This window comes from Ananas comosus, linkage group 14 (assembly GCF_001540865.1).
Source record: "Ananas comosus cultivar F153 linkage group 14, ASM154086v1, whole genome shotgun sequence".
In the NCBI taxonomy this organism is placed as follows: Eukaryota; Viridiplantae; Streptophyta; class Magnoliopsida; order Poales; family Bromeliaceae; genus Ananas; species Ananas comosus.
The window spans coordinates 5,115,595-5,137,130 of NC_033634.1; the positions used below are offsets into that span (position 1 = coordinate 5,115,595).

The 21,536-nt window shown below is 35.7% G+C and overlaps 1 protein-coding gene and 1 long non-coding RNA gene across 3 annotated transcripts; one reads left to right on the forward strand and one right to left on the reverse strand.

Annotated features, from left to right (window-relative positions):
• On the reverse strand, window positions 1,009-9,573 carry LOC109720087 (E3 ubiquitin-protein ligase UPL4-like). The gene is made up of 17 exons (XM_020246969.1): window positions 9,067-9,573; window positions 8,865-8,975; window positions 8,183-8,299; window positions 7,930-8,088; window positions 7,206-7,346; window positions 6,690-6,848; window positions 6,481-6,602; window positions 5,421-6,384; window positions 4,822-4,882; window positions 3,652-4,733; window positions 3,195-3,425; window positions 2,982-3,086; window positions 2,783-2,863; window positions 2,620-2,688; window positions 2,086-2,214; window positions 1,538-1,621; window positions 1,009-1,425 (listed from the first exon to the last, which is right to left on the reverse strand). The coding sequence occupies exons 1-17, from the start codon at window positions 9,439-9,441 to the stop codon at window positions 1,360-1,362; spliced, it is 4,056 nt and encodes a 1,351-aa protein (XP_020102558.1). The 5' UTR covers window positions 9,442-9,573; the 3' UTR covers window positions 1,009-1,359.
• LOC109720110 lies at window positions 10,017-13,179 on the forward strand. Of its 2 annotated transcripts, XR_002218872.1 has the most exons (3): window positions 10,017-10,185; window positions 11,500-12,548; window positions 12,645-13,179. It is a non-coding gene; the product is annotated as an uncharacterized LOC109720110 (long non-coding RNA). The 2 variants fall into 2 exon arrangements; XR_002218871.1 differs by lacking the exon at window positions 10,017-10,185 and having other exon boundaries at window positions 10,193-12,548.

The window sequence follows — 21,536 nt, forward strand, 5'->3', positions numbered from 1 at the left end:
AAAAAAAAAAAGGTTAGATTGAAAGGTTTGTTACAAATAGTGGATAGAGAAGAGAATAAAGGGTGGAAGAAGCTTGAACTTGTCCTTTTGGCTGCTTGAATTTTCAATTTCAAGCATTTTCGTTTGAGAATAAAGAACTAATATTAATATGGTAGAAGATTCAAACTTATTTATCAAGCGATCTACTAAAGATGACTATAGCATAAACCAAAAGCAAATTTATGTATAGGAATCAGAGACGGTTAGTCTAGAAAGCTTGTTTGTGCATCATTTAACTTAAAATAGAATGGATACTACATCATAATGCTCAGTAAAATATTGATATTACAAATAGAGATGCAAACGGGATAGCAAATTTGTAATATTGATATTACAAATAGAAATGCAAACGGAATAGATGTAGGATGGATTGACTTTTATTCTACTTTTGCCCCCATTTATCGTTTCATTCAGTTCAAGTTGGGTAGAAACAAATTTTTGACGCAATAGAGATGAATACAGCGAAGGGACATCCTCTCCTCCCACTCTATTTCCTTGATGGATTTGGGAAGATTGGAAGTGGATTATTTGATTTGATTTTTTCTTATTTTTAGTCCTAACTTGCCCGCTTAACACTAGGGATGTGAATGAGCCGAATACCAGCAAGCTGGAGCCGACTCGTTAAAATATCAAGCTGAAAAATTCAACCCGTGTTCAAACTGTTTGTTAATATGCTAAACACAAACGGGTTCATTAACAACAATTTAAAAAAATTTATAAAGGACAAATAAAAATTAATTTATGAGATCTTATCCATGAGATCTTATCCACCCCTACTTATCGCCTCATTCGAAGCAGATCAGAGCGGGAGCTCTATCAATCTGGATCCATTTGCATCTCTACTTAACAAATATCAGTACAAGCTTAACTAAACTTCATGAACTGCAAAAACCACAAAAAAAAATCGCATTTCCAGGATGATTAATCAAATGCATAGAACTAACACCAAAAAATCAACACCAAGGTGTGAAAGAAAAGGGAAATATTTCCATTTCTATTAACTCATGTACAAAACAAACGTCTAGGGACACAAATATCACCCAGAAAAAAAAAGAAGAAAAACTAAAGCAATTAAACCTGGTGGACTATGTCTATAAAAGAAAATTATCTAGTAACACTATGTCATATGATGATTTGAAAGAATCGGATCTCCCAGTATATAACTCCTTTTCCCTGCATAAATATCTTGTATCTACAGCGTGTTGCTTCCGAAACTAGAAACAATGGAGGTTAGGTTCTATCTTCAGCTAAAAATTGGCTCGCCACTTTGCTATACCATATGTACAAAACCTTCGCGGACTGTCTTGCAATTTGACTTTGTCATGATAAGAGGAGAGCTCCGACTCCTTCCGTCATAGCGTATAAGAGCTTCTCCCTCATTTTCTCCTGCATTAAAATTTTTTAAAAAAAGGTAAATAAAAGATAACAGAAAATGTTTCAATTAATATGAAGTGTAAAGACATAAGAAGTTTGAAGTTAATATTGGTCTATTTATTACCTTTGTAGTGTAAGGGGGAAGCTTTAGAAAATGGTGGCAGATGTTCACGCTTGGTAATTCCAAATTGGCATCACCATCACACTGCTGCTAAAAAGGATGCATATGCGAAATTATGGATACGTTAAAAGGTGAAATTGTAATATTGTTAAATGGTTTTCAGTTGGCCATTTTGCATAAAAAGTACAACCATTTTAAATTTTGCGACTTCGGCTCATCTTTTAGTTATGTTAGTGCGATTCTAGAATTAAAAGAATATCCTTGTATGGTGTAGAATGCCCCCTGGCAGGAACACTAGTGCACATGTTTATCATAACATAGGCCAGGCACACTTCGGCCAGCGGAAGAAGAAGATTTAGCCTGAAGTTGTGAAATTAAGAAATGTGGACCAAAGTTGCAAAAATCATATATATATATATATATATATATAGCCTTAAAACACTTCAAGACTCCAATTTACCGTAAAGTGGGAAAAGAAAAAAAGACGAATACTGTTGGCAAAACTTATAGAGTGAAACAATTAGTTAGATGTTTAGAAAAGAAGTACAAACCTTTTGGACAACGGTGAGCTTTGGATTGAGTGACGAAAAACCTCCCAGAGGAACCCGAGGGGCCCCAGTCACAAACTGTAAGAAGGCTCTTTGCTCATCCCTAGAGAATTCTCGCATTATCTCTAATAACTGCATGGAGAATCAAATTTCGCACTTGTGAGAATTTTCATGAAATAAAAGAAGGGTAAAAAACATAAACAAACTACCTGAACTACAATGCATTTAATATGGGTACCAGAACTTTAACATTACTTTTGATTTCAGTAAAATTCAAAGTTCTGATAAAAGTGTTTTCTGTCAAAGTAGTTATGTGATAGTCTTTCTACAGGATCAAAGCTACCATTTTAAGTTGAAACTTGAGGTACTTAAATCAAATTACTATAACGCTCAGTAATAAGATCAAATTTTCAAAATTTGGGCGCCTATTTCAAAGTGCGCTATTATTCAGATAGGATCTGCATAATTTTACCAGAAAAAAATGTAGTTCGCTTCGAAATTAAACTAAAAAGAGATTATTTTTACAAATGTACTTACATTGATTGCAGCAGGACTAACAGCTGTATAGCCATGATCAAATTGAATGTGCTCAACAAGGTTGCAGGACTGGCAAACAATTATATGGGATGTTAGAATCATATTCCAAGTCAAGAAAAAAAAAATTGGTCAAAAATATTATAAGGTTAGCCTTGACACATACAGCCCAAGCATCTTGTTCCCCGCAAAGTATTCGTTCAAGCTCTTCTTCAGTGAAAATTTTAAGTGTCTTTATGGGGAAAACCTACAAAATATATTAAAAGAGAAAGTTATGAACATGTGAGAAAACCATCTCGTAGATCACTATTTTTAATGAGGCTGAGGACTAAGAGGAACAAGTTAGTAAGCTGCATTGATCAAACCTTGTTTATTCCAGACTTAAAGGCTTCGAGCTGCCTTGACACTCCGCTTCCAGTTGTTGCATCAACAACTAATGAGACATATTCCTCCAAGTTGTCGAGATTAACCTGATTTAAAAAAAAAAAATCATAAAAAAGAAAAGATAGAAGATTAGAAAGACTATATTACAGCCCAAAACTAAGCATACAGATGCAACAAAAGATGATGAAAATTACCATTTTAGAGCTGCCTCCAGGTTTCAGATCATAATCGCAATAACCAGGGAGAGTAAATTGGAGACAAAGGTCTTCTATTGCTAAATTCCGGTACGATAAATCGAACACATGTGGAGAATTCTCCACTGAATTGGTTTCCAAATACTTTTTCCTCTTAACAAGAGCTTGAAATTCGATCATTATCTTCCCCAGCTCAGGATCAAATGATTCAATATCATACATGTCAATTTCCTAAAAGGCACAATTAAAAATATCAGACTAAGAACTTAGCCTTATTCATCGTAGTGTATTACATATAGACCCTCCTATATAGTGATATGCATCAAATAAAACAGTGTTTGAGGCACATGGAGGGACATTAAAGTAGTTGTTCATATTTGTAGGTACATATATAAGAAAAATACAACCCAATGGAAAGGGCCATATTTAAAGTTTCATATAAAGGTAGAAGTTGTACCTGATCAAGCATAGCTTTATAGAATGGTTTAGAGAGAGGGAGGTCCAAGATCCTTCCATCTAAAATGGCTCTGGCTACAAGCTGTCCAAGAAGGAAGAAGTGCTTAAGCACATCCGAGAAGTCAATGCCACCAGAAGAACTTCCTGCTACTGACCACGGATGAGGAAAAAGACCAAATGGAGCAAATACGTATCCATCAGCATGTACTACTCCCTTTTCTGAACAATCTCCCCTCCACAAGCCAAGACCAACTTTTTGCAATTCCCTACTCGAAGTAGTATAAAATTCAACAGCAGGCCCTCTACCTGTCCCAGCTTCTCCATGATATTCTATTTCAATTAAATCCATGCTACGAGCATGAGAAGCCATCACCAACGAAGCTGATTGAAGTATTTGTTCACGATCTACTTTGTACTTCTTGCTAGCAGGTTCTTTTGAATTCGGCTCACTCAAAAAAAGCCGATTTTGTAATGCATTACACAAAGTGATACAAAAGTATTTCCATCTTGTGTCGAAAGAGAATAAGAAAGGAGAGGCTGCCATCAAATGAATGCACCATGAAGGGGTGACACCTTTTTCGAATAAGGAATCTTTCATTTGCTGCTCCAATTTGTTAGCCAACATTATACTGACAAATTCAGACTGCGGCATCAAAAAATTTGACGTCTTTATGTCATCGAAACTTTTTATTTTCCCTTCAGCAAATTCATCTATCCTTTCTTGGGTAGAAATTTGAAAGGAAAATCTGTTAAGTCCTTCCAATATTTTCAGAATAAAAAGTATATCATATGAAGGGCTCAGTTGTTCTAGCTCACATGGGATCCTTCCGATGACCATACTAGAGAAAAAAGAATGCTTTTGCCATGGAAGTATTGATCCAGAAGTATAATGGAGCTTTTGGGAAGAAGTGCTACTGGCTTTCCTGGCACTCAAATAAGTTACTACGTGTATCTCATCAAAGAAGGATGAATTCACAAACAAATCACCCTCTGCATCAGTCTTTTCTCGAAGTATAGATTCGAAAAGGGTTAAAGACCGGTTTAGCCTTTTATGCTTATAGTAAAATCTCAATTCGGATGTTTCTGCACAAAGAGGGCAGATATGCATAAAAAATTCTGCAGTAATAAGATATGATCACTCGATCTATTATATTGAATAGAATGTAAATACCTTTCGTAAGCTCCCTTGGGGCTGTAGCGTTAGTCTTTGATCTAGTTGATTTTTTCAACCCCTGAAATGAAGAAATAAAATAAAAGTTTTGTACAATCCAAGGCAGTTTTTAGTAAAGATTTAAGAGCAAACTATCAGATTATGTTTGCTTGTAATTCTCGAATAATCAAGTTGGTAGAAGGTAAGCATGGCGAGTACACGCCCAATCATCATTCAATGACAGGATAATACATACTATATTTAACTTCATAATATTGCTATTAGTTACTAAAGTTAATTAAACTTTCTTTCAATCAGGCGATATACAAGGAAAAGAACAAATGGGAAAAAAAAAGTGAAAATTTGGTAATTGCATGCAAGGTAACAAACATGTAGAAATAACAAATCAGACAAACCGTTCCTAATTTATTTGAAGTTAGAAAGAAGAGCTCTCTTGTTTAATAAGAAAGATTAAATGATAGACTACGATGATGATCTATCTCAATAAAATGATACAATTTCATTGCTCAGTGCATCAATTGTGTCTGAAAAAAGAAAAATAATATCAATCAAGTTTTCTGCAATAGGAACCATCTAACCATAGGGGGAACAATTGTTACCTTCAAAAAGTTTGAGGATATGTGGGGCCATAAGAGTGCTTCAATGGCCTCAAGAGGCGAATTAAGGTCAATGGCCAAAACATCGTCAAAGTTTGCCAAATTTTTCTCCCTTACCGCCCTCCTAAATTGCACCTTTATCTTCATAAATTCCGAGTTTCTCAGCGGGATGGTCACATGCTTTAGTTCAGATTGATAATTATCACTTAAAATTAAAGAAAAATTGTCGCAACAAGATGCATGCAATGCGTCTTGCAACTTCCGCACCAAAATGGAAAGAATATTCTCCTCTGACCTCTGATCTGGTATAAGGAGAGCTATACAAGCAAATGCATCCAATCTCATTTCCACCTCATGTAAATGCTTCAACAATTTATCAGTATCTTTTATTTCTCCTTTCAGAAATCTCCCATTGGACAAGTAGCAAGCCAAAGACCTAATTATACCACTATCAACAAACTCAAGATTCGACATAGCCTTAACTTGGTGCAATGCATCACATATCTTCTCCCTAGTTTGCCCATCTTTAGTGAGGGACTTGGTGGCATTGTAGTTATTATTTGATATAGAGAAGAAATCTTTCAAATTCTGAAGGATCCTCACAAAACCACCATTCTTCGAACCGCTTGTTGTGGAGAAAAAAGTGTTTCTGATACTTTCGGCCAAAGCAAGAACTGCTTCTTTTCCCACCCTGCATGCTTCTTTGTCTGATGATGGGGATGAATCAGAACCAAATGAATAGCAATAGCACGAGTTAGCAACATTGCTTTTATCTTTGTCCTTTCTGAGTTTAGACTGTTGAGGGTTTCTTTCTCTCAGTATGATTGCATCAATGAAATTAACCAAACCCTCTTTGCAGAAAGATATTAAGTGAAAATCAGGGGCCTTTTCTAAAAGGATCTCAGCAATCTTCAGAGTGTGGAAAAGTATCTGGTGATCTTTATGTGCCGACAAGGAAGCCAAAAGGCTGAAAAAGTAGAAAAGATCGTAAATGTGAATTAAAATACTCATTAATTAACTAAAAGAAAACATAGTCATCCCCAGAATTATGATATTTGCTCACCTTGAGATGTTTGTTGTCTTACTCAACTCCACAAGCAGCTCAGGAGTGCTTAAGGAAAATATGTTGCATAACATACAAAGGAACCCGTATGAGACAGCTAATTTTGCATTAGAACCCACAAACTACACCACAAAAACCAAACCAGTTAGATGATAAACACAGCTTAGCATTTTCCACTTATGCTTGTATACTTGTACCGAGTATCATACCTGAATTGAAAGAAAAACGATGTTCGTTACAAACTGATGAAAATGGATATGATTTTCCAATATAGTCTTCTTCTTCTGCTGTAACAGTTGAGTCTTTTCTTGATTACACGTCTCAACCATAGGTATTAACTGATTCACCAAGTTCAGAACATCATATATCTGCCATAAGGAAAACAAGCAAGTATAAGATTCCATCTACTAGGTGTAGTGATCAATAGGCTAAAAGGCAGACAATTCCTAGGATATATAGCGGTTTGCACTTTATTCCAGTTATTAACTAAATCCTGCAGATAATCACCCAATTAGCATTTTAACACATTATTTAGTTGGTTAAAGTGCAATATTTTCTGAAAAATCGAGAGGTTATCTATAGGTTTTGATTATTAAGTGGGGTACAGTTGGAATCACAAGATAACTAGAGGCCTTATCTCCATTTACCCTGGTTAATAGCTATTAATCGACTTTTCATACATGGAAAGGTTTATAACTTCAGCAAATTTGGCACAGCAAGCATACCAGATCAAGCTCCAGATTATGAAAAGAGAGGTTGCGTGATGTGAGTGCCCCACTAAGCACACTGCCAATGTTCAATTCGAAGAGAATCCTCACTGCAATGATGGAGCCCGAAGCAAGAAATCCAAGTAGCTGGATCAAATACTGCAAGCCATTTTGTACATTAACTTGTAGGTGTAATTAAGAAAAGAACTAAAAAGATAGATGGTGTTGAATTTTAATTCACAGAATGTAGTTAATTGCAGTTTTGCCCACTAACTATAAGTTGGTACAAGAAAACCTACTAACCGTCTTGTATGCAGTTTTGTTCAGAACGGTTGATTCAGTGTAAAAATATTCATTCACTATCTAATGTTACTAGCAGCATGTAAGTTTGTTTCTTTTGGTGCAAAAATTACAATTGGACCACAAAATTTTGATTTGGTTCAGAAAGTGAGGAAAACAGAATCACACCACATTAGATAGTTGGTGAGCGTTTTGCACCAAATCAAAACTACAAGGGCTAAATTGCAATGAAACATAAGATAGTGCCTTTTCTTTTTCTTTTTTATTTTCCTGCACCATATTCAAGTTAGCAGTTTGAATTGGAACTGAGTTAGTGCATTTTCTTTTTCTACAACAATTCAAGTTAGCAGTTTGAATTAGATCTGTGAAAAGTTAGTGGATTTTTTAACATTTTAAATGTTAATAAAAATTTTAAAAAAAAATACAAGGATAAGAAACATACTAGTAAATTATCTCTGTCCAGAGACCTCGAATTGTTGGAGTTCATCAACTGTACGGAATGAGCGACCACTCCTAGCATGCAGATCTCATCACACAGCTTTGGAGAAGTATGAAAGACTTGCCCAATCACCAACAAGCAATCAAGAGCACCATCCACAATCTTATATGAATAAAAGAACAAAAGAATAATTGATACGGCGCAAGAAATTTTATTCAACTGAAAACATCAAGGAAAGAGTGATCTTGATGTTTACCTGCTTTTCTTCCGATTGCAGAAGGTTGCATAAGACGGGAACAGCTTCGATCACAAGGGAAGAGTGTTCCAAGTTGATCACAGAGAATACGTTCGACATAATTGAAACTACGACCCTCTTCAATTGTCATAAATAAAGAAATATTAATTTAGTAGCAAATCCACACTGAAATTAGGGACTGTTTTGCCCAGCTGTGGGAGTCAGTTCTGCTAGGACAAGCATTGTTAGTTTTCTTATTAAAACAGAAGCTTGCAGCTTCCGCTTTTGGGTCCACAAAATTGCAATTCTGCTTCAAACTTTTCTTTTTCTTGTCTGCTCTACTGAAAGTGTCAGTAGTTGAGAGCAGAAGCAGGTACTTAATACAAGAAAATGGTTTTGCATAAGATCAAGTTTGTGCAATAGTAAAAAAATCCAAATTAAGGGCTACACAACTAGTCTAGTCTAATCATATGAAATCAATAACTTTTTATTTTTCTTTACATAAAATTTCTTATACTTATCAAAATCAAATACTTAGGATAGAATTGGTATGCTATACATTTATCTTGTAAAAATCAAATTGATTACGAATAATTGTGAACTCCCAGTGTCAATTGCTACAAAAACTACTCCGAACTCTATCATAAATTGTTTCCAAGTGCTTCCTAGAGGAATTTGATTGAGAGTGTTACAGTATTATTACCTGTGTGGATAATGAGAAGAAATCAAAGTGCTTGAGAACCGCAGGGACAATGCCGGCGCTTAAGCACTTCTCCGGCCTTTCCAGCGATATCTTCTCCAGCGCTCGCAAACACTACAACACATTGTACCGATCAAATAAATAATAACCTAAAATTAGGGCGTGTAAAAGCAGAGGAGCGAGGGTTCGCGCGCGCGATCCGCACCTGCTCGGCCAGGTCCATGTACTTGATGCTCGCCACGTGCGCGCAGAGCGCGGGGACGACGCCGCGGCGGACGAAGGCGCCGGCGGAGTCGGGGCTCGCGTCGCAGACGAGGGTGATCGCGCGCGCGGCGAGGACAGCGACGGAGGGGTCGACGGCCCCTTCGCCGCCGCCGCCGCGGCCGGAGGCGAGGTCGACGAGGTGGCGGGCGAGGTCGTCGATGGCGAGGGAGTCGAAGAACTCGTCGGGGACGATGGCAAAGGCGTCGCAGAGCGCGGAGAGCGCCGCGCCGGCGCTGGCGAAGCCCGCGGCGCCGGGGTCGAGGTTGCGGAGGATGTCAGCGTAGAAGTCGGCGCCGTCACCGCCCGGGGCGTCCATGGAGTCGGCGCCGAGATCCCCTTCGTCGTCGTCGTCGTCGTCGTCCTCGTCGGAGCTCGCGCAAGGGGGAGGGAAGGGAGAGGAGGAAGGGTTTTGGAGAGGTTCCGGAACGATGAAGCACGAGAGAGAGAGAGAGAGCGGAAAAAGAACAACAATCAAGTTCGTAAATCGTAATGCCGTATTTATAAGGGAGGTTATGGCAGGCGTATTATAATATAATATAATAATAAATAATAATATAATAAATAAATAATAATATAATAATAACAATCTAAGGCCCGGTTTGGCCCAGCTTCCTAAAAGTGATTTTCAGCAGCCCAATAGAGTGTTTGGTAACGGTATTTGAAAAATCTGATTCTGCTTTTTAAAAGCTGAAAACTGATTCTTCAACCCCTAAAAGCAGAAGCTGAAAAAACCTGCTTTTCAAAACAGATTCCCGCAGAAGCTGTTTTCCCACTTAAATTTTTTTACAAAAATACCGAAATTGCCCTTAAACATTCAATACAATTCTATCATATCCTTTTATAATTAAAATACTCTCTCTCCCATCACTCTACCATTACCCTCCCATTACTCACAGCAACCTACTACTCCCACAAAAAAAAACACTCCTTTCCTCTTCTTCTTCATCTAATCACTCTCCTCTCCTCTCTTCCTCTTCGGCGAGTTTCTTCATCTCTCTCCCCTTTTCCTCTCCGGCGACGCCTTTCCACCGGCGAGTTTTTTCTCCGGCGAACCTCCAAGGTACTCCCCATTTTTTTTTTTTTCAAGAAGAGTGTTTTTTTTTTCAGATTTATCTCCCTCCCTCTCTTGATTTCTCTCCCTAATCCGTGCCCGGCACCAGATCCGGCCCCAGATCCGGCCCCAGATTTGCGCCCGGCCCCAGATCTGGCCCCAGATCCTCGCCGGCGTGATCCGGCAAAGACGGATCCCGCCGGCTTGGCCGGATCCGCGCCGGCGAGCTTCGGCTTTGCCGGATCCAGCCTCGGATCCGCCTTTGAGCCGGATCCGGGCATGGATCACGCCAGCGGGATTCGGCAAAGTCGGATCCCGCCGTCTTGGCCGGATCGGAGCCGACAGGGGAATCGAATGCATGTCTCTACCTTTAGCAGACATGTTAATTATCATAAATCTGCATGATCTTTAAGTTAAAAAAAGATCAACAATGGCATTATAGTGTTCTCCACAACATTAATATATGGATTTTCTGAAACAAAGCCTTCTATGTGTTCCACCATTCTTGCATCATGACCTCTATTTTAGGTGGTTGTGCTTCTACAACTAATTTCCACAATTAGAAAACAAATAGTGCTTATAAATTATTAACATTGGTAAAGTTCTTTGGTTAGTTGTTGTCCAATACATAGTTTAGAAAATGGGCTTTTACATTTATATCTCTCTGCAAACACAGCTATTTACATATATATGTTCCATTGTAAACTTTGAACTTTCATATACTTCTCAAAAAATGCTCTTTCTTATAGAAAGAGCCATATTTTACATTGGAGAGTTATCCAATTCATAGGGTAGATGGTTTAGTATCTGGAAAGGTTTACCTAGTAGATGGTAGTTGGTAGTAGATGGTAGTTTACATTGGAGAGTTATCCAATTTATATACTCGAATTTTCCAGTGTGTTGTTAAAATAGCATTCAGAACAAACCAAAATTCTAGTAGATGGTAGTTTTAGTATTTCGAACTTTCTTCAAGTTTGGAACTTGAAGAAGCATCAAGCAATTTTGAATCTAACTCTTGTTCTACTATCTCTTTGTTACGAAAATTGATTATGCCTTCCTTTCTGGTCACTCCCAAGCACCATGAAAGAACACTAGTAGTTTACATGCTATGAAAATCACTTTTAGGCCTATACCTGCAAACACCCAACAAATTCAATGGGTACAACTCAACTTTTGAGTACAATATGTGTTGGAAGGGAAATGAATGCATGCATCTAGGAATTTATTTTCAGTGATTATTTTGTGAAATTTATTGTATAAATGTATCAATTATTTAGTGACTTTTTATTTGTATTTATCTTTTAATTCATATTTGTTTACTAGAAATCTGAAAGATGAATTCATCACAAGGAGAACCATCTACCCAAAAAGAAAAAAAAAATTAAAGCTACGTGGGATGCAACGTTGCTTAAATTTTTTTGCGAAATATGTGTTGAAGAGGTTAATGCCAGGAACCGACCTAATACTCATTTGAATAGAATTGGATGGCAAAATGTGGTTAATAAATTTCGAGAGAAAGCAAATAGAGCTTATGACAAAATACAATTGAAAAATAAATGAGATTCTCTTAGAAGGGATTGGGTTTTATGGATGCAATTAGTCGGTAAAGAAACAGGATTAGGATGGAATCATGCAAGGGGTACCATTGATGCCAGTCTTGAATGGTGGGAGGAGAAATTAAAGGTTAGTATAAAATATAATTTTTAGCTTAGTCATACTGTATGTTTTCTTTATAATTCTCATGAAACAAAATCCTAGAACTTTAACACTTTCTGGATGGCAATGGGTTCAAGAGACCTTACGAACCCCAGGGGAGAGTTATAGAATGCTTCGTATGGAGTCTGAAGTATTTAAAAGATTAGCTTCGTTGCTTACTAATAATTATGGTTTACAATCAACTCGAGCAATGCATGCAGAGGAGGCGCTTGCGATATTTCTTTTGGTTTGTGGACACAATGAAACAAATTGTAATATTCAAAACCGTTTCAAGCATTCAGGTGAAACAATTAGTAGAAAATTTAATGAAGTTCTTGATAGTTTAGTTCGATTTTCTGTTGACAAAATTAAACAGTTGGATCCTTCATTTAGTACAATCCCTCCTCAAATTCACAACAATGTTAGGTTCTGGCCTCATTTTGAAGGAGCTATTGGTGCAATTGATGGAACACTTATTCGTGCTGTTATACCTAAAAAAGATCAAATTCCATATATTGGTAGAAAGCCCTACCCAATGCAAAATATAATGGTTGTTTGTGATTTCAATATGGTGTTCACATTTGCTGTTGCCGGTTGGCCGGGAGCCACGCATGATGCATGAATTTTCACTACTACTTTGAATAACTATGGTCATATATTTCCACATCCTCCTGAAGGTTAGTTTAGTTTTTTGTTTTTTAAATAGTAAATTATATTTATAGTTTTATATTATAATTATCTAATAGTTTTTATTATTTTTTGTCTATGTGTAGGTAAGTACTATCTTGTAGACGCAGGGTATCCCAATATAAAAGGATATTTAGGACCTTATGCTGGCGGAGATGTTAGATATTATTTTTCCGAATTTAGACGGGGGTCTCAACCACGAGGTTATAAAGCAGTGTTTAATCATGCACATTCATCCTTGAGGAATGTTATTGAACGATCATTTGGTGTACTTAAAGCACGGTGGCGTATATTACAAATGATGCAAGGTTATCTAGTGCCAACTCAATCAAAAATAGTGTCTGCAACTATGGCACTTCACAACTTTATTAGGATGAGTTCAACGCAAGATGAAGAGTTCAACGCAAGATGAAGAGTTCAACAAATGTGATCAATATATAAATTATATACCAAACATTGAAGAAGATGAAAGCAGTACAAGTAGTTCAACACAGACTTATAGTGGAGTAACAGATGATTACATCATGACCCAAACTCGAGATCGTATTGCTGCATCATTGATGAGTACATTTTTATAAATTGTTATCCTAATGGATATTTATCATTAAGATGGTTTTGTTATATTAAATAGTTATTGATAACTTGAAATATTGGCATGTGATATTAGTTAGTTTTAAAAATAACTAATGTTAAATAGTATTACAAAATCACTTCAGTAAAAAAATTTGCCAAACAGCTTTCTAAAATCACTTCAGCACAATCACTTTTCTATCAGACACAGCCAAACGCTCTACAGCTTTTAACAGAAATCACTTTTCCAAACTAAAATCACTTCTGCAGAAATCACTTTTCCAGAAGCTAGGCCAAACGGGCCCTAAGTCGCATTCGGAGCGGGAATGAGCCGGTTTGGGCTGAGCCGCACCAAACCCGGTCGGGCCCAAAACTATTGTTTTCATCTTGCCAAGCCCGGTTCAACACTCGGCCTTCCCTTAGGCCCTATTCAGTAACTTTTTATTCCATGTAGTTTTTTGATTTATTTAAAGAACATAATATGTAGTAGATGAGGATTCTAATCAGAGGCCTGCTATGGTTCTTCTAAAAGCACAAAGCACTTAGGGCGTGTTTGGTTCGCTTCTTTTTCACCCTGGAATTAGAATCGGAATGGATAAATCCGTTTGTGGGTGTTTGGTACGTGGGAGTTCCATTCCGATTCCGATTCCCGAGTGGAATGGGAATCCCCCAATCACCTCTTTTTTCAATCCGGCCTAGGAGGCCGGATTGAAAGTTGAATCCGAACGGAATGAATATTTATTCGGATTAAATTTATTTTTTCAACTTTTTGATTAAAATATGAGTTAAAATTTTAAAATTAAATATATAATTTTAAATTTTAATTTGAACTTAAATTAAAAATTAAAATTTAATCAAGTATTTCGAATCTAACTTATGAATTTGAATTTAAATTAAATTTTAATTTATATAAAATGTTATTCAAATTTTATTTCAAACTTAAATTAAATTTATGGATTCAAATTAAAATTTAAATTGTAATTTTAAATTTGAATTTGAATAAATCAAAATTTAGTTTCATATTTTGAATTATCCACTCAACTTCAAAGTTTAATTTTTTTTTAAAAAAAATAGATTTAAAATTTTGACATTATTTCAAAATTTTGATGTAAATTTTTAATATTTAATTTTTAATTTGAATTTAAATTAATATATTATAAAGATAATGTTAGTATATTAATTTGATTACATTTTTTATATCCACCTGAACCAAACACCGACAATGGGAATGATTTATTCCGATTCCGATTCAGGTGATGAACCAAACAGAATTAGGTAATGAGTCATTCCGATTCCGATTCCAGCTTATTTTGATTCCGATTCCGATTTCGATTCCGACTTCGAACCAAACGCGCCCTTAATGTTTGACAATTTTCACCCATTAAATTTTATTATTCAACTAATTACTCACTCAACCCTATCATCCTAACCGTACATCCCTTAATTCCAGGGTTGAAAATCTATAATTATCAATGACCTAGTACTTTTAAAAATATACGAGCTCAACTCTTCCAATCAAATATTTCAAATGAATATAATGTTCAAATTTTAAGTTGTTTATTGAAATAATATAAGTCATCTGATTGGTGAAATATGTAATCTTACAAAATCATATATGTCAAGACATTTTATAATGAATAAAAATAAAACTTCAAGCTTTCCATAGTATATGGTGTTGATGAAAAAACAACTCAAATTTTGTAGTTTGAGTTTTTTTTTTTAATATTTATTATTTAATATTATTTATTAATTATTATTTTTATTATCTATTTACTTATTTATTTTATTCTTTTTCTTGGCACCGAAGAAATCAAATGGGATTTTCTCCTATTCGGTTTCTTGTGCCAAATGGAAGAGGAACTCAGGTTGCTGCTGTGCTAGGAATCGAATGCGGGACGAGATAGATCGGATCAAGGCGTTGATCGGATCAAGTATTTCCTCGGAACGTAAGTCGGCTCCTAATGTAACACTCAAGTGCGCCAATGACGAGTCGAATGATTCGGCTAAGAAGGGATCAACTCAGTCTGGTTCCTTCGCAACTATTCACAAACTCGACTGAATGAGCCGAGTGGCTTATATTTATTGAAAAAAGGATAAAGTATGGGTACAAGAATTATTAAGAAGATAAACTCTAATCCTAATACTACTCTATCACGCTTTTAACGATATCACGCTTTTAACGATAGGGAATCAACAAGAAAATATGCTGCAACTAATAAAAAAATCTATTGAAACTAACTCTTAGAAAAATTGTAAATGCCAAAAAGAAAGAAATTAAAATTTGTTATGTCCTCTTACTCATGTGAAGGACCCCTTTTACCGGCGTGCTCTTTTTTATTTATAGTCCTGCCTGCCATTATTGAATTAATCCCAATGTGGAGGTTTATTCAGCCACGTCCGTATTTCTTTGGGTCATACTTCGGGTGATTTTCTTGTTGATCATTAACTCCTTCCTCCATGTCTTCAACACCATCCTGCCCAAATCGCTCTTCTGTTTTGGGCGTGCAGCTTTCAGCTCCAAGTATACCACGTGTCGCTTCATGTTTTGCTTCTGTTAATCTGCTCACGTGACTTGGATTGCTCTATTATGTGACTCGGATTGCTCCTAATGAGCAAGAATCTGGCATTGAGATAAAAAGATAATCATCATCTCGACATTCTTTATTCTTCACTTATTATTATCTTCCTGTTATTTACTAAGTATTGAAAGAATCTCCGTCAATCTCGGTCATGACTCATGATTGTCATTATAGGAAGAGGAATTCCGATCATATATGTATCCAAATACCCATAACTATGCTAAAGCATGTCAAAGTAGTCCAACTACTACACCCTATCTAGTAGTGATTATCATTAATGGATTGATGTCATCGTTCAATCTTGTTTTAGGACCTACACAAGTGTAGTCTAGCTTGTGCCGCCTAAGTACCGGTGGTAGCCCCAACATTCCCACTCTAGGAATGAGTCTATCCCTCTCGACCCCGTAGGCTTCTCGATACCGCACGAGTGAACATAAGTCGCGTAGGCTAACTCCGGAGTGCCGGCTTATAGGGAGCAACCCTCACAAGCATGTGCGAATGAGCACAAATGGCTAGCAAGCATAATCATCATCTTAAGAACTTGGTCATCATGTCTCTCTAACATAATAATAGTCACTAGCAACCCAATGGTCTAGTTCTATATCACAATGTAAAGTTCCAATGTTCGCTAGGTCTAGTGCCTCTTTATGACACTAGAATATTACTATATCCAAGCATGTTCCAAATTCCATGCCTCTTTATGGCATTATTTACTAGGTTCATTCACAACCCAAGCTCAATATCGCTTTATGACATTAGCTCAAAAATTCACATATTATTCTAGTCTATTGCCTCTTTATGGCATTTTACTTGGCCCTATGTCCAACATGAGGATTATGTCCAATAGTCTATTACACTTATCGTTTTCATTATATGAAATATGATCTTGAATCACATCTAGAATGCTAATCACATGCATGAGCCCAACATGAAAACCATCTACTACATAGGGGTCCAAAAATGTATTGTATATACCATAAGCATTTCAAGCATTCTAAAATTCATAAATATTGCATCTAACATGAATATGCATGATTTTTCATTTTACAATACTTGAATCCACATGAATAAGATTTTCTCATTTCTTTGGTGAGGTCAAACCCACCTAGAGCTCCACTCGACCCTCCGTTGCTTCGACGAGGGTTCTATCGACACTCCTAGCACCCTAAAAGTTAAACTAGAGGAATTACAAAATCAAAACGAACAACCGGAAAAGCGATCAATAAACATCTCAAGTATAGGGGTAAGAACTCACCTATAGTGTGAAAATACCCTCTTAGATCCCAAATAAGAGTTAAATCCCTTCCAAAGCAATCTAAACCAAGGTTCTAAACCAATCAATATAGCCCCAAAAGCTTCTAATAAAAAAATGACCAAAATCAACCATAAACTTCCATTCTAGGGTTTCATCTAGCATATAGCATCAAAACTAGAATCTAGAGGAAAGAATAAGTTGCTAACCTCTTTGAAGCTCCAAACAAGGATCAAAGTCCACTAGGTGTGATGATCTTCCTTTTATCAAGCTCCAAGTCCAAGCTTCAAGCCTCTACCAAGGTGGAAATTTCTTAAGAGGCAAAAAAGAGGATTTAAACCTCAAAAAACCCATCAACATGCAAGAAAATAAAAGAGGGGAAGGGGAGGATTCCCTTACCTTCTCCTCCTAAGGTCTGAGCTCAGGGAACATCCCTAAGGCGTGGGGGACTAATTTAGAGCTGCTACAATGTGAAAACACCCCTGAAAAACAGTCATTTCGCAATCTGTAAGTGTACCGGCATACGAAAAAGTGTACCGGTACAAATCCCCCGAACACACAAACCCGAGCCTCGGGTTGGCAATCCCGTATCTGTACCGGTACAACCATCTATACCGGTACAAGGCCGTATCTGTACCGCTACAACAGCCTACAACGGCTAACCCAAGAGCAGTCCAAATTTTCTCACCGTGGGATTTTGGCACTAGGTTAAAACCTCAATCTTCGGGATGCGAGCCATAGGTCAGAGCACTGTCAACGATCCACCAGAAAATTTGGAAAAACTCGAAACACAGCTCACACACTCGAACCTCGCAATTTGCAAAGGTCCAGTGTGTTACAAATAAGCTTTTACCCTAAGAAATATAAAATGCATACCCAAAGAAATACAAAATGTACAAATAAAAGTTTGAGAGATAATTTCAATCAAACCACAAAATCTTATTGCAATGAAACCCTAGACATAAATAAAGCACTGATGGAAATCCTAAGGTCTCATGTGCATGCTAGAGAGCAAGAGAGCAAGGCATGGTTGGAAACCATAAAGTGGCATACACATTCCAGAGAGCGAGCAAGTGAGAAAGAGAAAGTGAGCGAGAGAAAGAGAGTGAGCAAGAGAAAGAACGCGAGTGAGCGAATGAGACAGTGAGAGTGGGCGAGAGAAAGACAATGAGTGAGCGAATGAGACAAAGAGAGCGAGCGAGAGAAGGGACTTACCTGAGAAGAGGGTTTTCTCCTGTTCATGAAGAGGGAAAGACTCTGTTGCTTTCTTCTTTTCTTTTTGGATGGGGTAGAAAACGGAGAAGTTGACGTCCGTTCGAATAAATGTCTTGTTAACTCCGGCTTCTTGTCGCACCAATCTTGATGCAATTGTGCGGTAGAAAAAGTGGGAGTATTAACTTTCTGATACTTCTAAAAGTATCCAAGCTAAACTCTCTCTCTGTCTCTCTCTCTCTATATATATATATATAGTTTTATTTCATCTTAAATTTTTATTTTTTATTTCATCTTAAATTTATAGTTGAAATTTAACTATACAATTTAAATTTAAGTTTATAAATTAAAATTAAAATTCGGATTTAAACCAGAGTATAATTTAATTTTGGATATAAAACTTAAATGAATAATTAAAAATTTTAATTAAAAGGTGAATTCAAATTTCAATATTCTTAGTTTAAACATATATCTGAATTTTGGATTCGTCATACTACGAAAAACATAAAAAAATATTTAATATATATATTGATTATATAATTATTGCCGGCAGCAACTATTCGAATTTGAGATAGGATGTGACAGTTATTTTCTAACAAAATATGATATGATAGATGAATTTAATTTTTTAAAAATTTGGAAAAGTAAATATAATTCAAAACAAAAAGTACTTTCTTGAAATTATGGTAGTAAACAAACTAATCCAAAAAGAGACCTACCAATTAGGTATTTGGGCTGGGGAGAAGCCCATGTATGGAGTCCCGTAGACAATACAATCGGCCCGTATAGCGTCTAGATCTGGTCCCACATTGGGCCGGGCTATATTTTGATGGGTCGTTCAAATAAATGGCTGTGAAAGTCTGGTCACAACCAGTACGCTTAACTCCCCCTGCAGTATCGTATATTTTGCCGCAAAATAATTTTTTTCATGGAGTTTTCATCAGAAAATGGGTGGTGATGCTTATGGGCAGTGAGTATATATATATATATATATATATATATAATATATATTAATATACTCTCATATAGAATTGAGCTAGAATACTTTATAACAAGTATTACCCATGATGCTATTAGGTTTTTAGCCATTGGATCTAATTCTTGATTACTAATAGTCTTGGATCAAACACTATTCCACCCTACCACTCACCTACCACTATCATCTCAACCCTCACATCTCTCCATCCAATAGCTAAAAACTCAAAGCACCACTCACATAATACTTTTACAAGTATTTTGCTCAACTCTCTTAATATATATCCATGCTAAAAACTCAAAAGCACCACTCACATAATACTTTTACAAGTATTTTAGCTCAACTCTCTCTCTCTCTATATATATATATAGAAGAGAGAGAGGTTGAGCTAAAATACTTGTAAAAGTATTATGTGAGTGGTTCTTTTGAGTTTTTAGGCCATTGATGGGAGAGATGTAGGGTTGAGATGATGTGTGGTAGGTGGTGGTAGGTGGAATAGTGTTTGATTCAAGGCTATTAGTAATCAAGAAGTAGATCCAATGGCTAAAAACCTAATAGCATCATGGGGTAGTACTGTAAAAGTATTCTTAGCTCAATTATATTATAATAGTAATATATTATATATATATATATATATATATATATATATATAATATATATATAGTTAAAAAATATATAAATATAATATATTTTATTATATATAGGCTGAGTGAATATCTGATTTTAGTTAAATTGGGTTAATGTTGTTGGCCCATAAAAACAACCTAATAGACAAATAAAAGAGCAAAATTTCACTAAATTTATACATTTTTTCTTTCTTTTTTTTTCATAGAGCTATAAATTTTCAATATATTTCTCTTTTTCATTTTTTTGTTTCTCACCCTAAGTGGCAAAGCCGGAAGCCTCAAGTTACCAAGTAACAGCATATACCTGCCGTTGCCTACATTGATATTAACTGATACACTTAAAAAAATTACAGAATATTTTAAAGTAAAAAATTATTATTCATAATAAATTTTAATTTTACTTATATATAATTGAATAGTTTAATCCAATATTTATTTATATATTTATTTATTTTTGACTGCCATAAATGAAAATGATATAATATGAAGATTGAAGGCGGAAGAAAAACATGTGAGGCTGAAAAGATTAGATACTCAACTCATAAATTTTTTTTCATATTATAATAATATATTTCATACAATTATTTTGTACTTTTGAACTTTTAGACATATTGTTATATCAAATTTAGACAATGTTCTATACAAATTAAACTATTAATCGTATGATGTTGAGAATTTCAAGCGGCTCGTTTAGGACTCGAGCTCGCTCGACTCGAAATTAGGCTCGCTCGAGCTCGGCTTGAATTAATTTCAATCAAAGCATTTTTTTTTTTTTTTTTTTTTTTTTTTTTTTTTTTTTTTTTTTTTTTTTTTTTTTTTTTTTTTTATTTTTTTTTTTTTTTTTGATTTTTTGTTGTTTTTTTTTTTTTTTATTTTTTTTTTGTTTGAGCTTCAAATTTGGCTTAAATTAATTCAAGCCGAATTTGGGCCGAGGTAAGCTTGCCTCGAGTCGACTCGTTCCACCGCCTATGTAGAGGTGTATATATATATATATATATATATAGAGAGAGAGAGAGAGAGAGAGAGAGAGAATTAGGCTACTATGCTATTAATAGCACCAAGTTATTCGTGCTACCAAGTTTTTGGACATTGGATTAAGAGATGTGTGGTTAGGATTATGTGGGCCCCTAGGGTTGAGTGGGTGGTTGGCTCAATAGTATGATCTAACGGGTAAAAATGATCAAAATAGTATATCTAACGGCGGAAAACTTAGTAGCACCAAATGCTTCGTGCTATTAATACCATAGTAGCTGGACTATATATATATATATATAGAGTGAGGCTACTATGCTATCGGAAGCACGGAGCCTTCCGTGCTTCCAGCTCATTTTCGATGTTGCGACTTTCGAATCGTCGATCGGCTCCGTTAAACTTGATCTAGAGTATTTGAAGTACCTAGAAAATAAATTTTATGATTTTACGATATCATTGCCTAGTGAACGAAGGGGCTTAAAATCAACGGCTGAAAATAAAAATCTTACAAAATGTGATAATATGACATTAAAATTTTAAATCAAAGATATTGATCTTGTTTTATATAGTATAAAGAATTTTCTATCAAAATTTCATGCGATTTGGATATTTCTACACCGTTAAACTTGCAAACGGCTCACTACGATCATTGAAATTTGTTGATTTTGAGCCCATTCGATCACTAGGCAAATGATATCGAAAAATAATAAAATTTATTTTCTAGATACTTCAAATATTTTAGATCAAATTTAACGGAGCCGATCGACAATTCAAAAGTCGCAACATCGAAA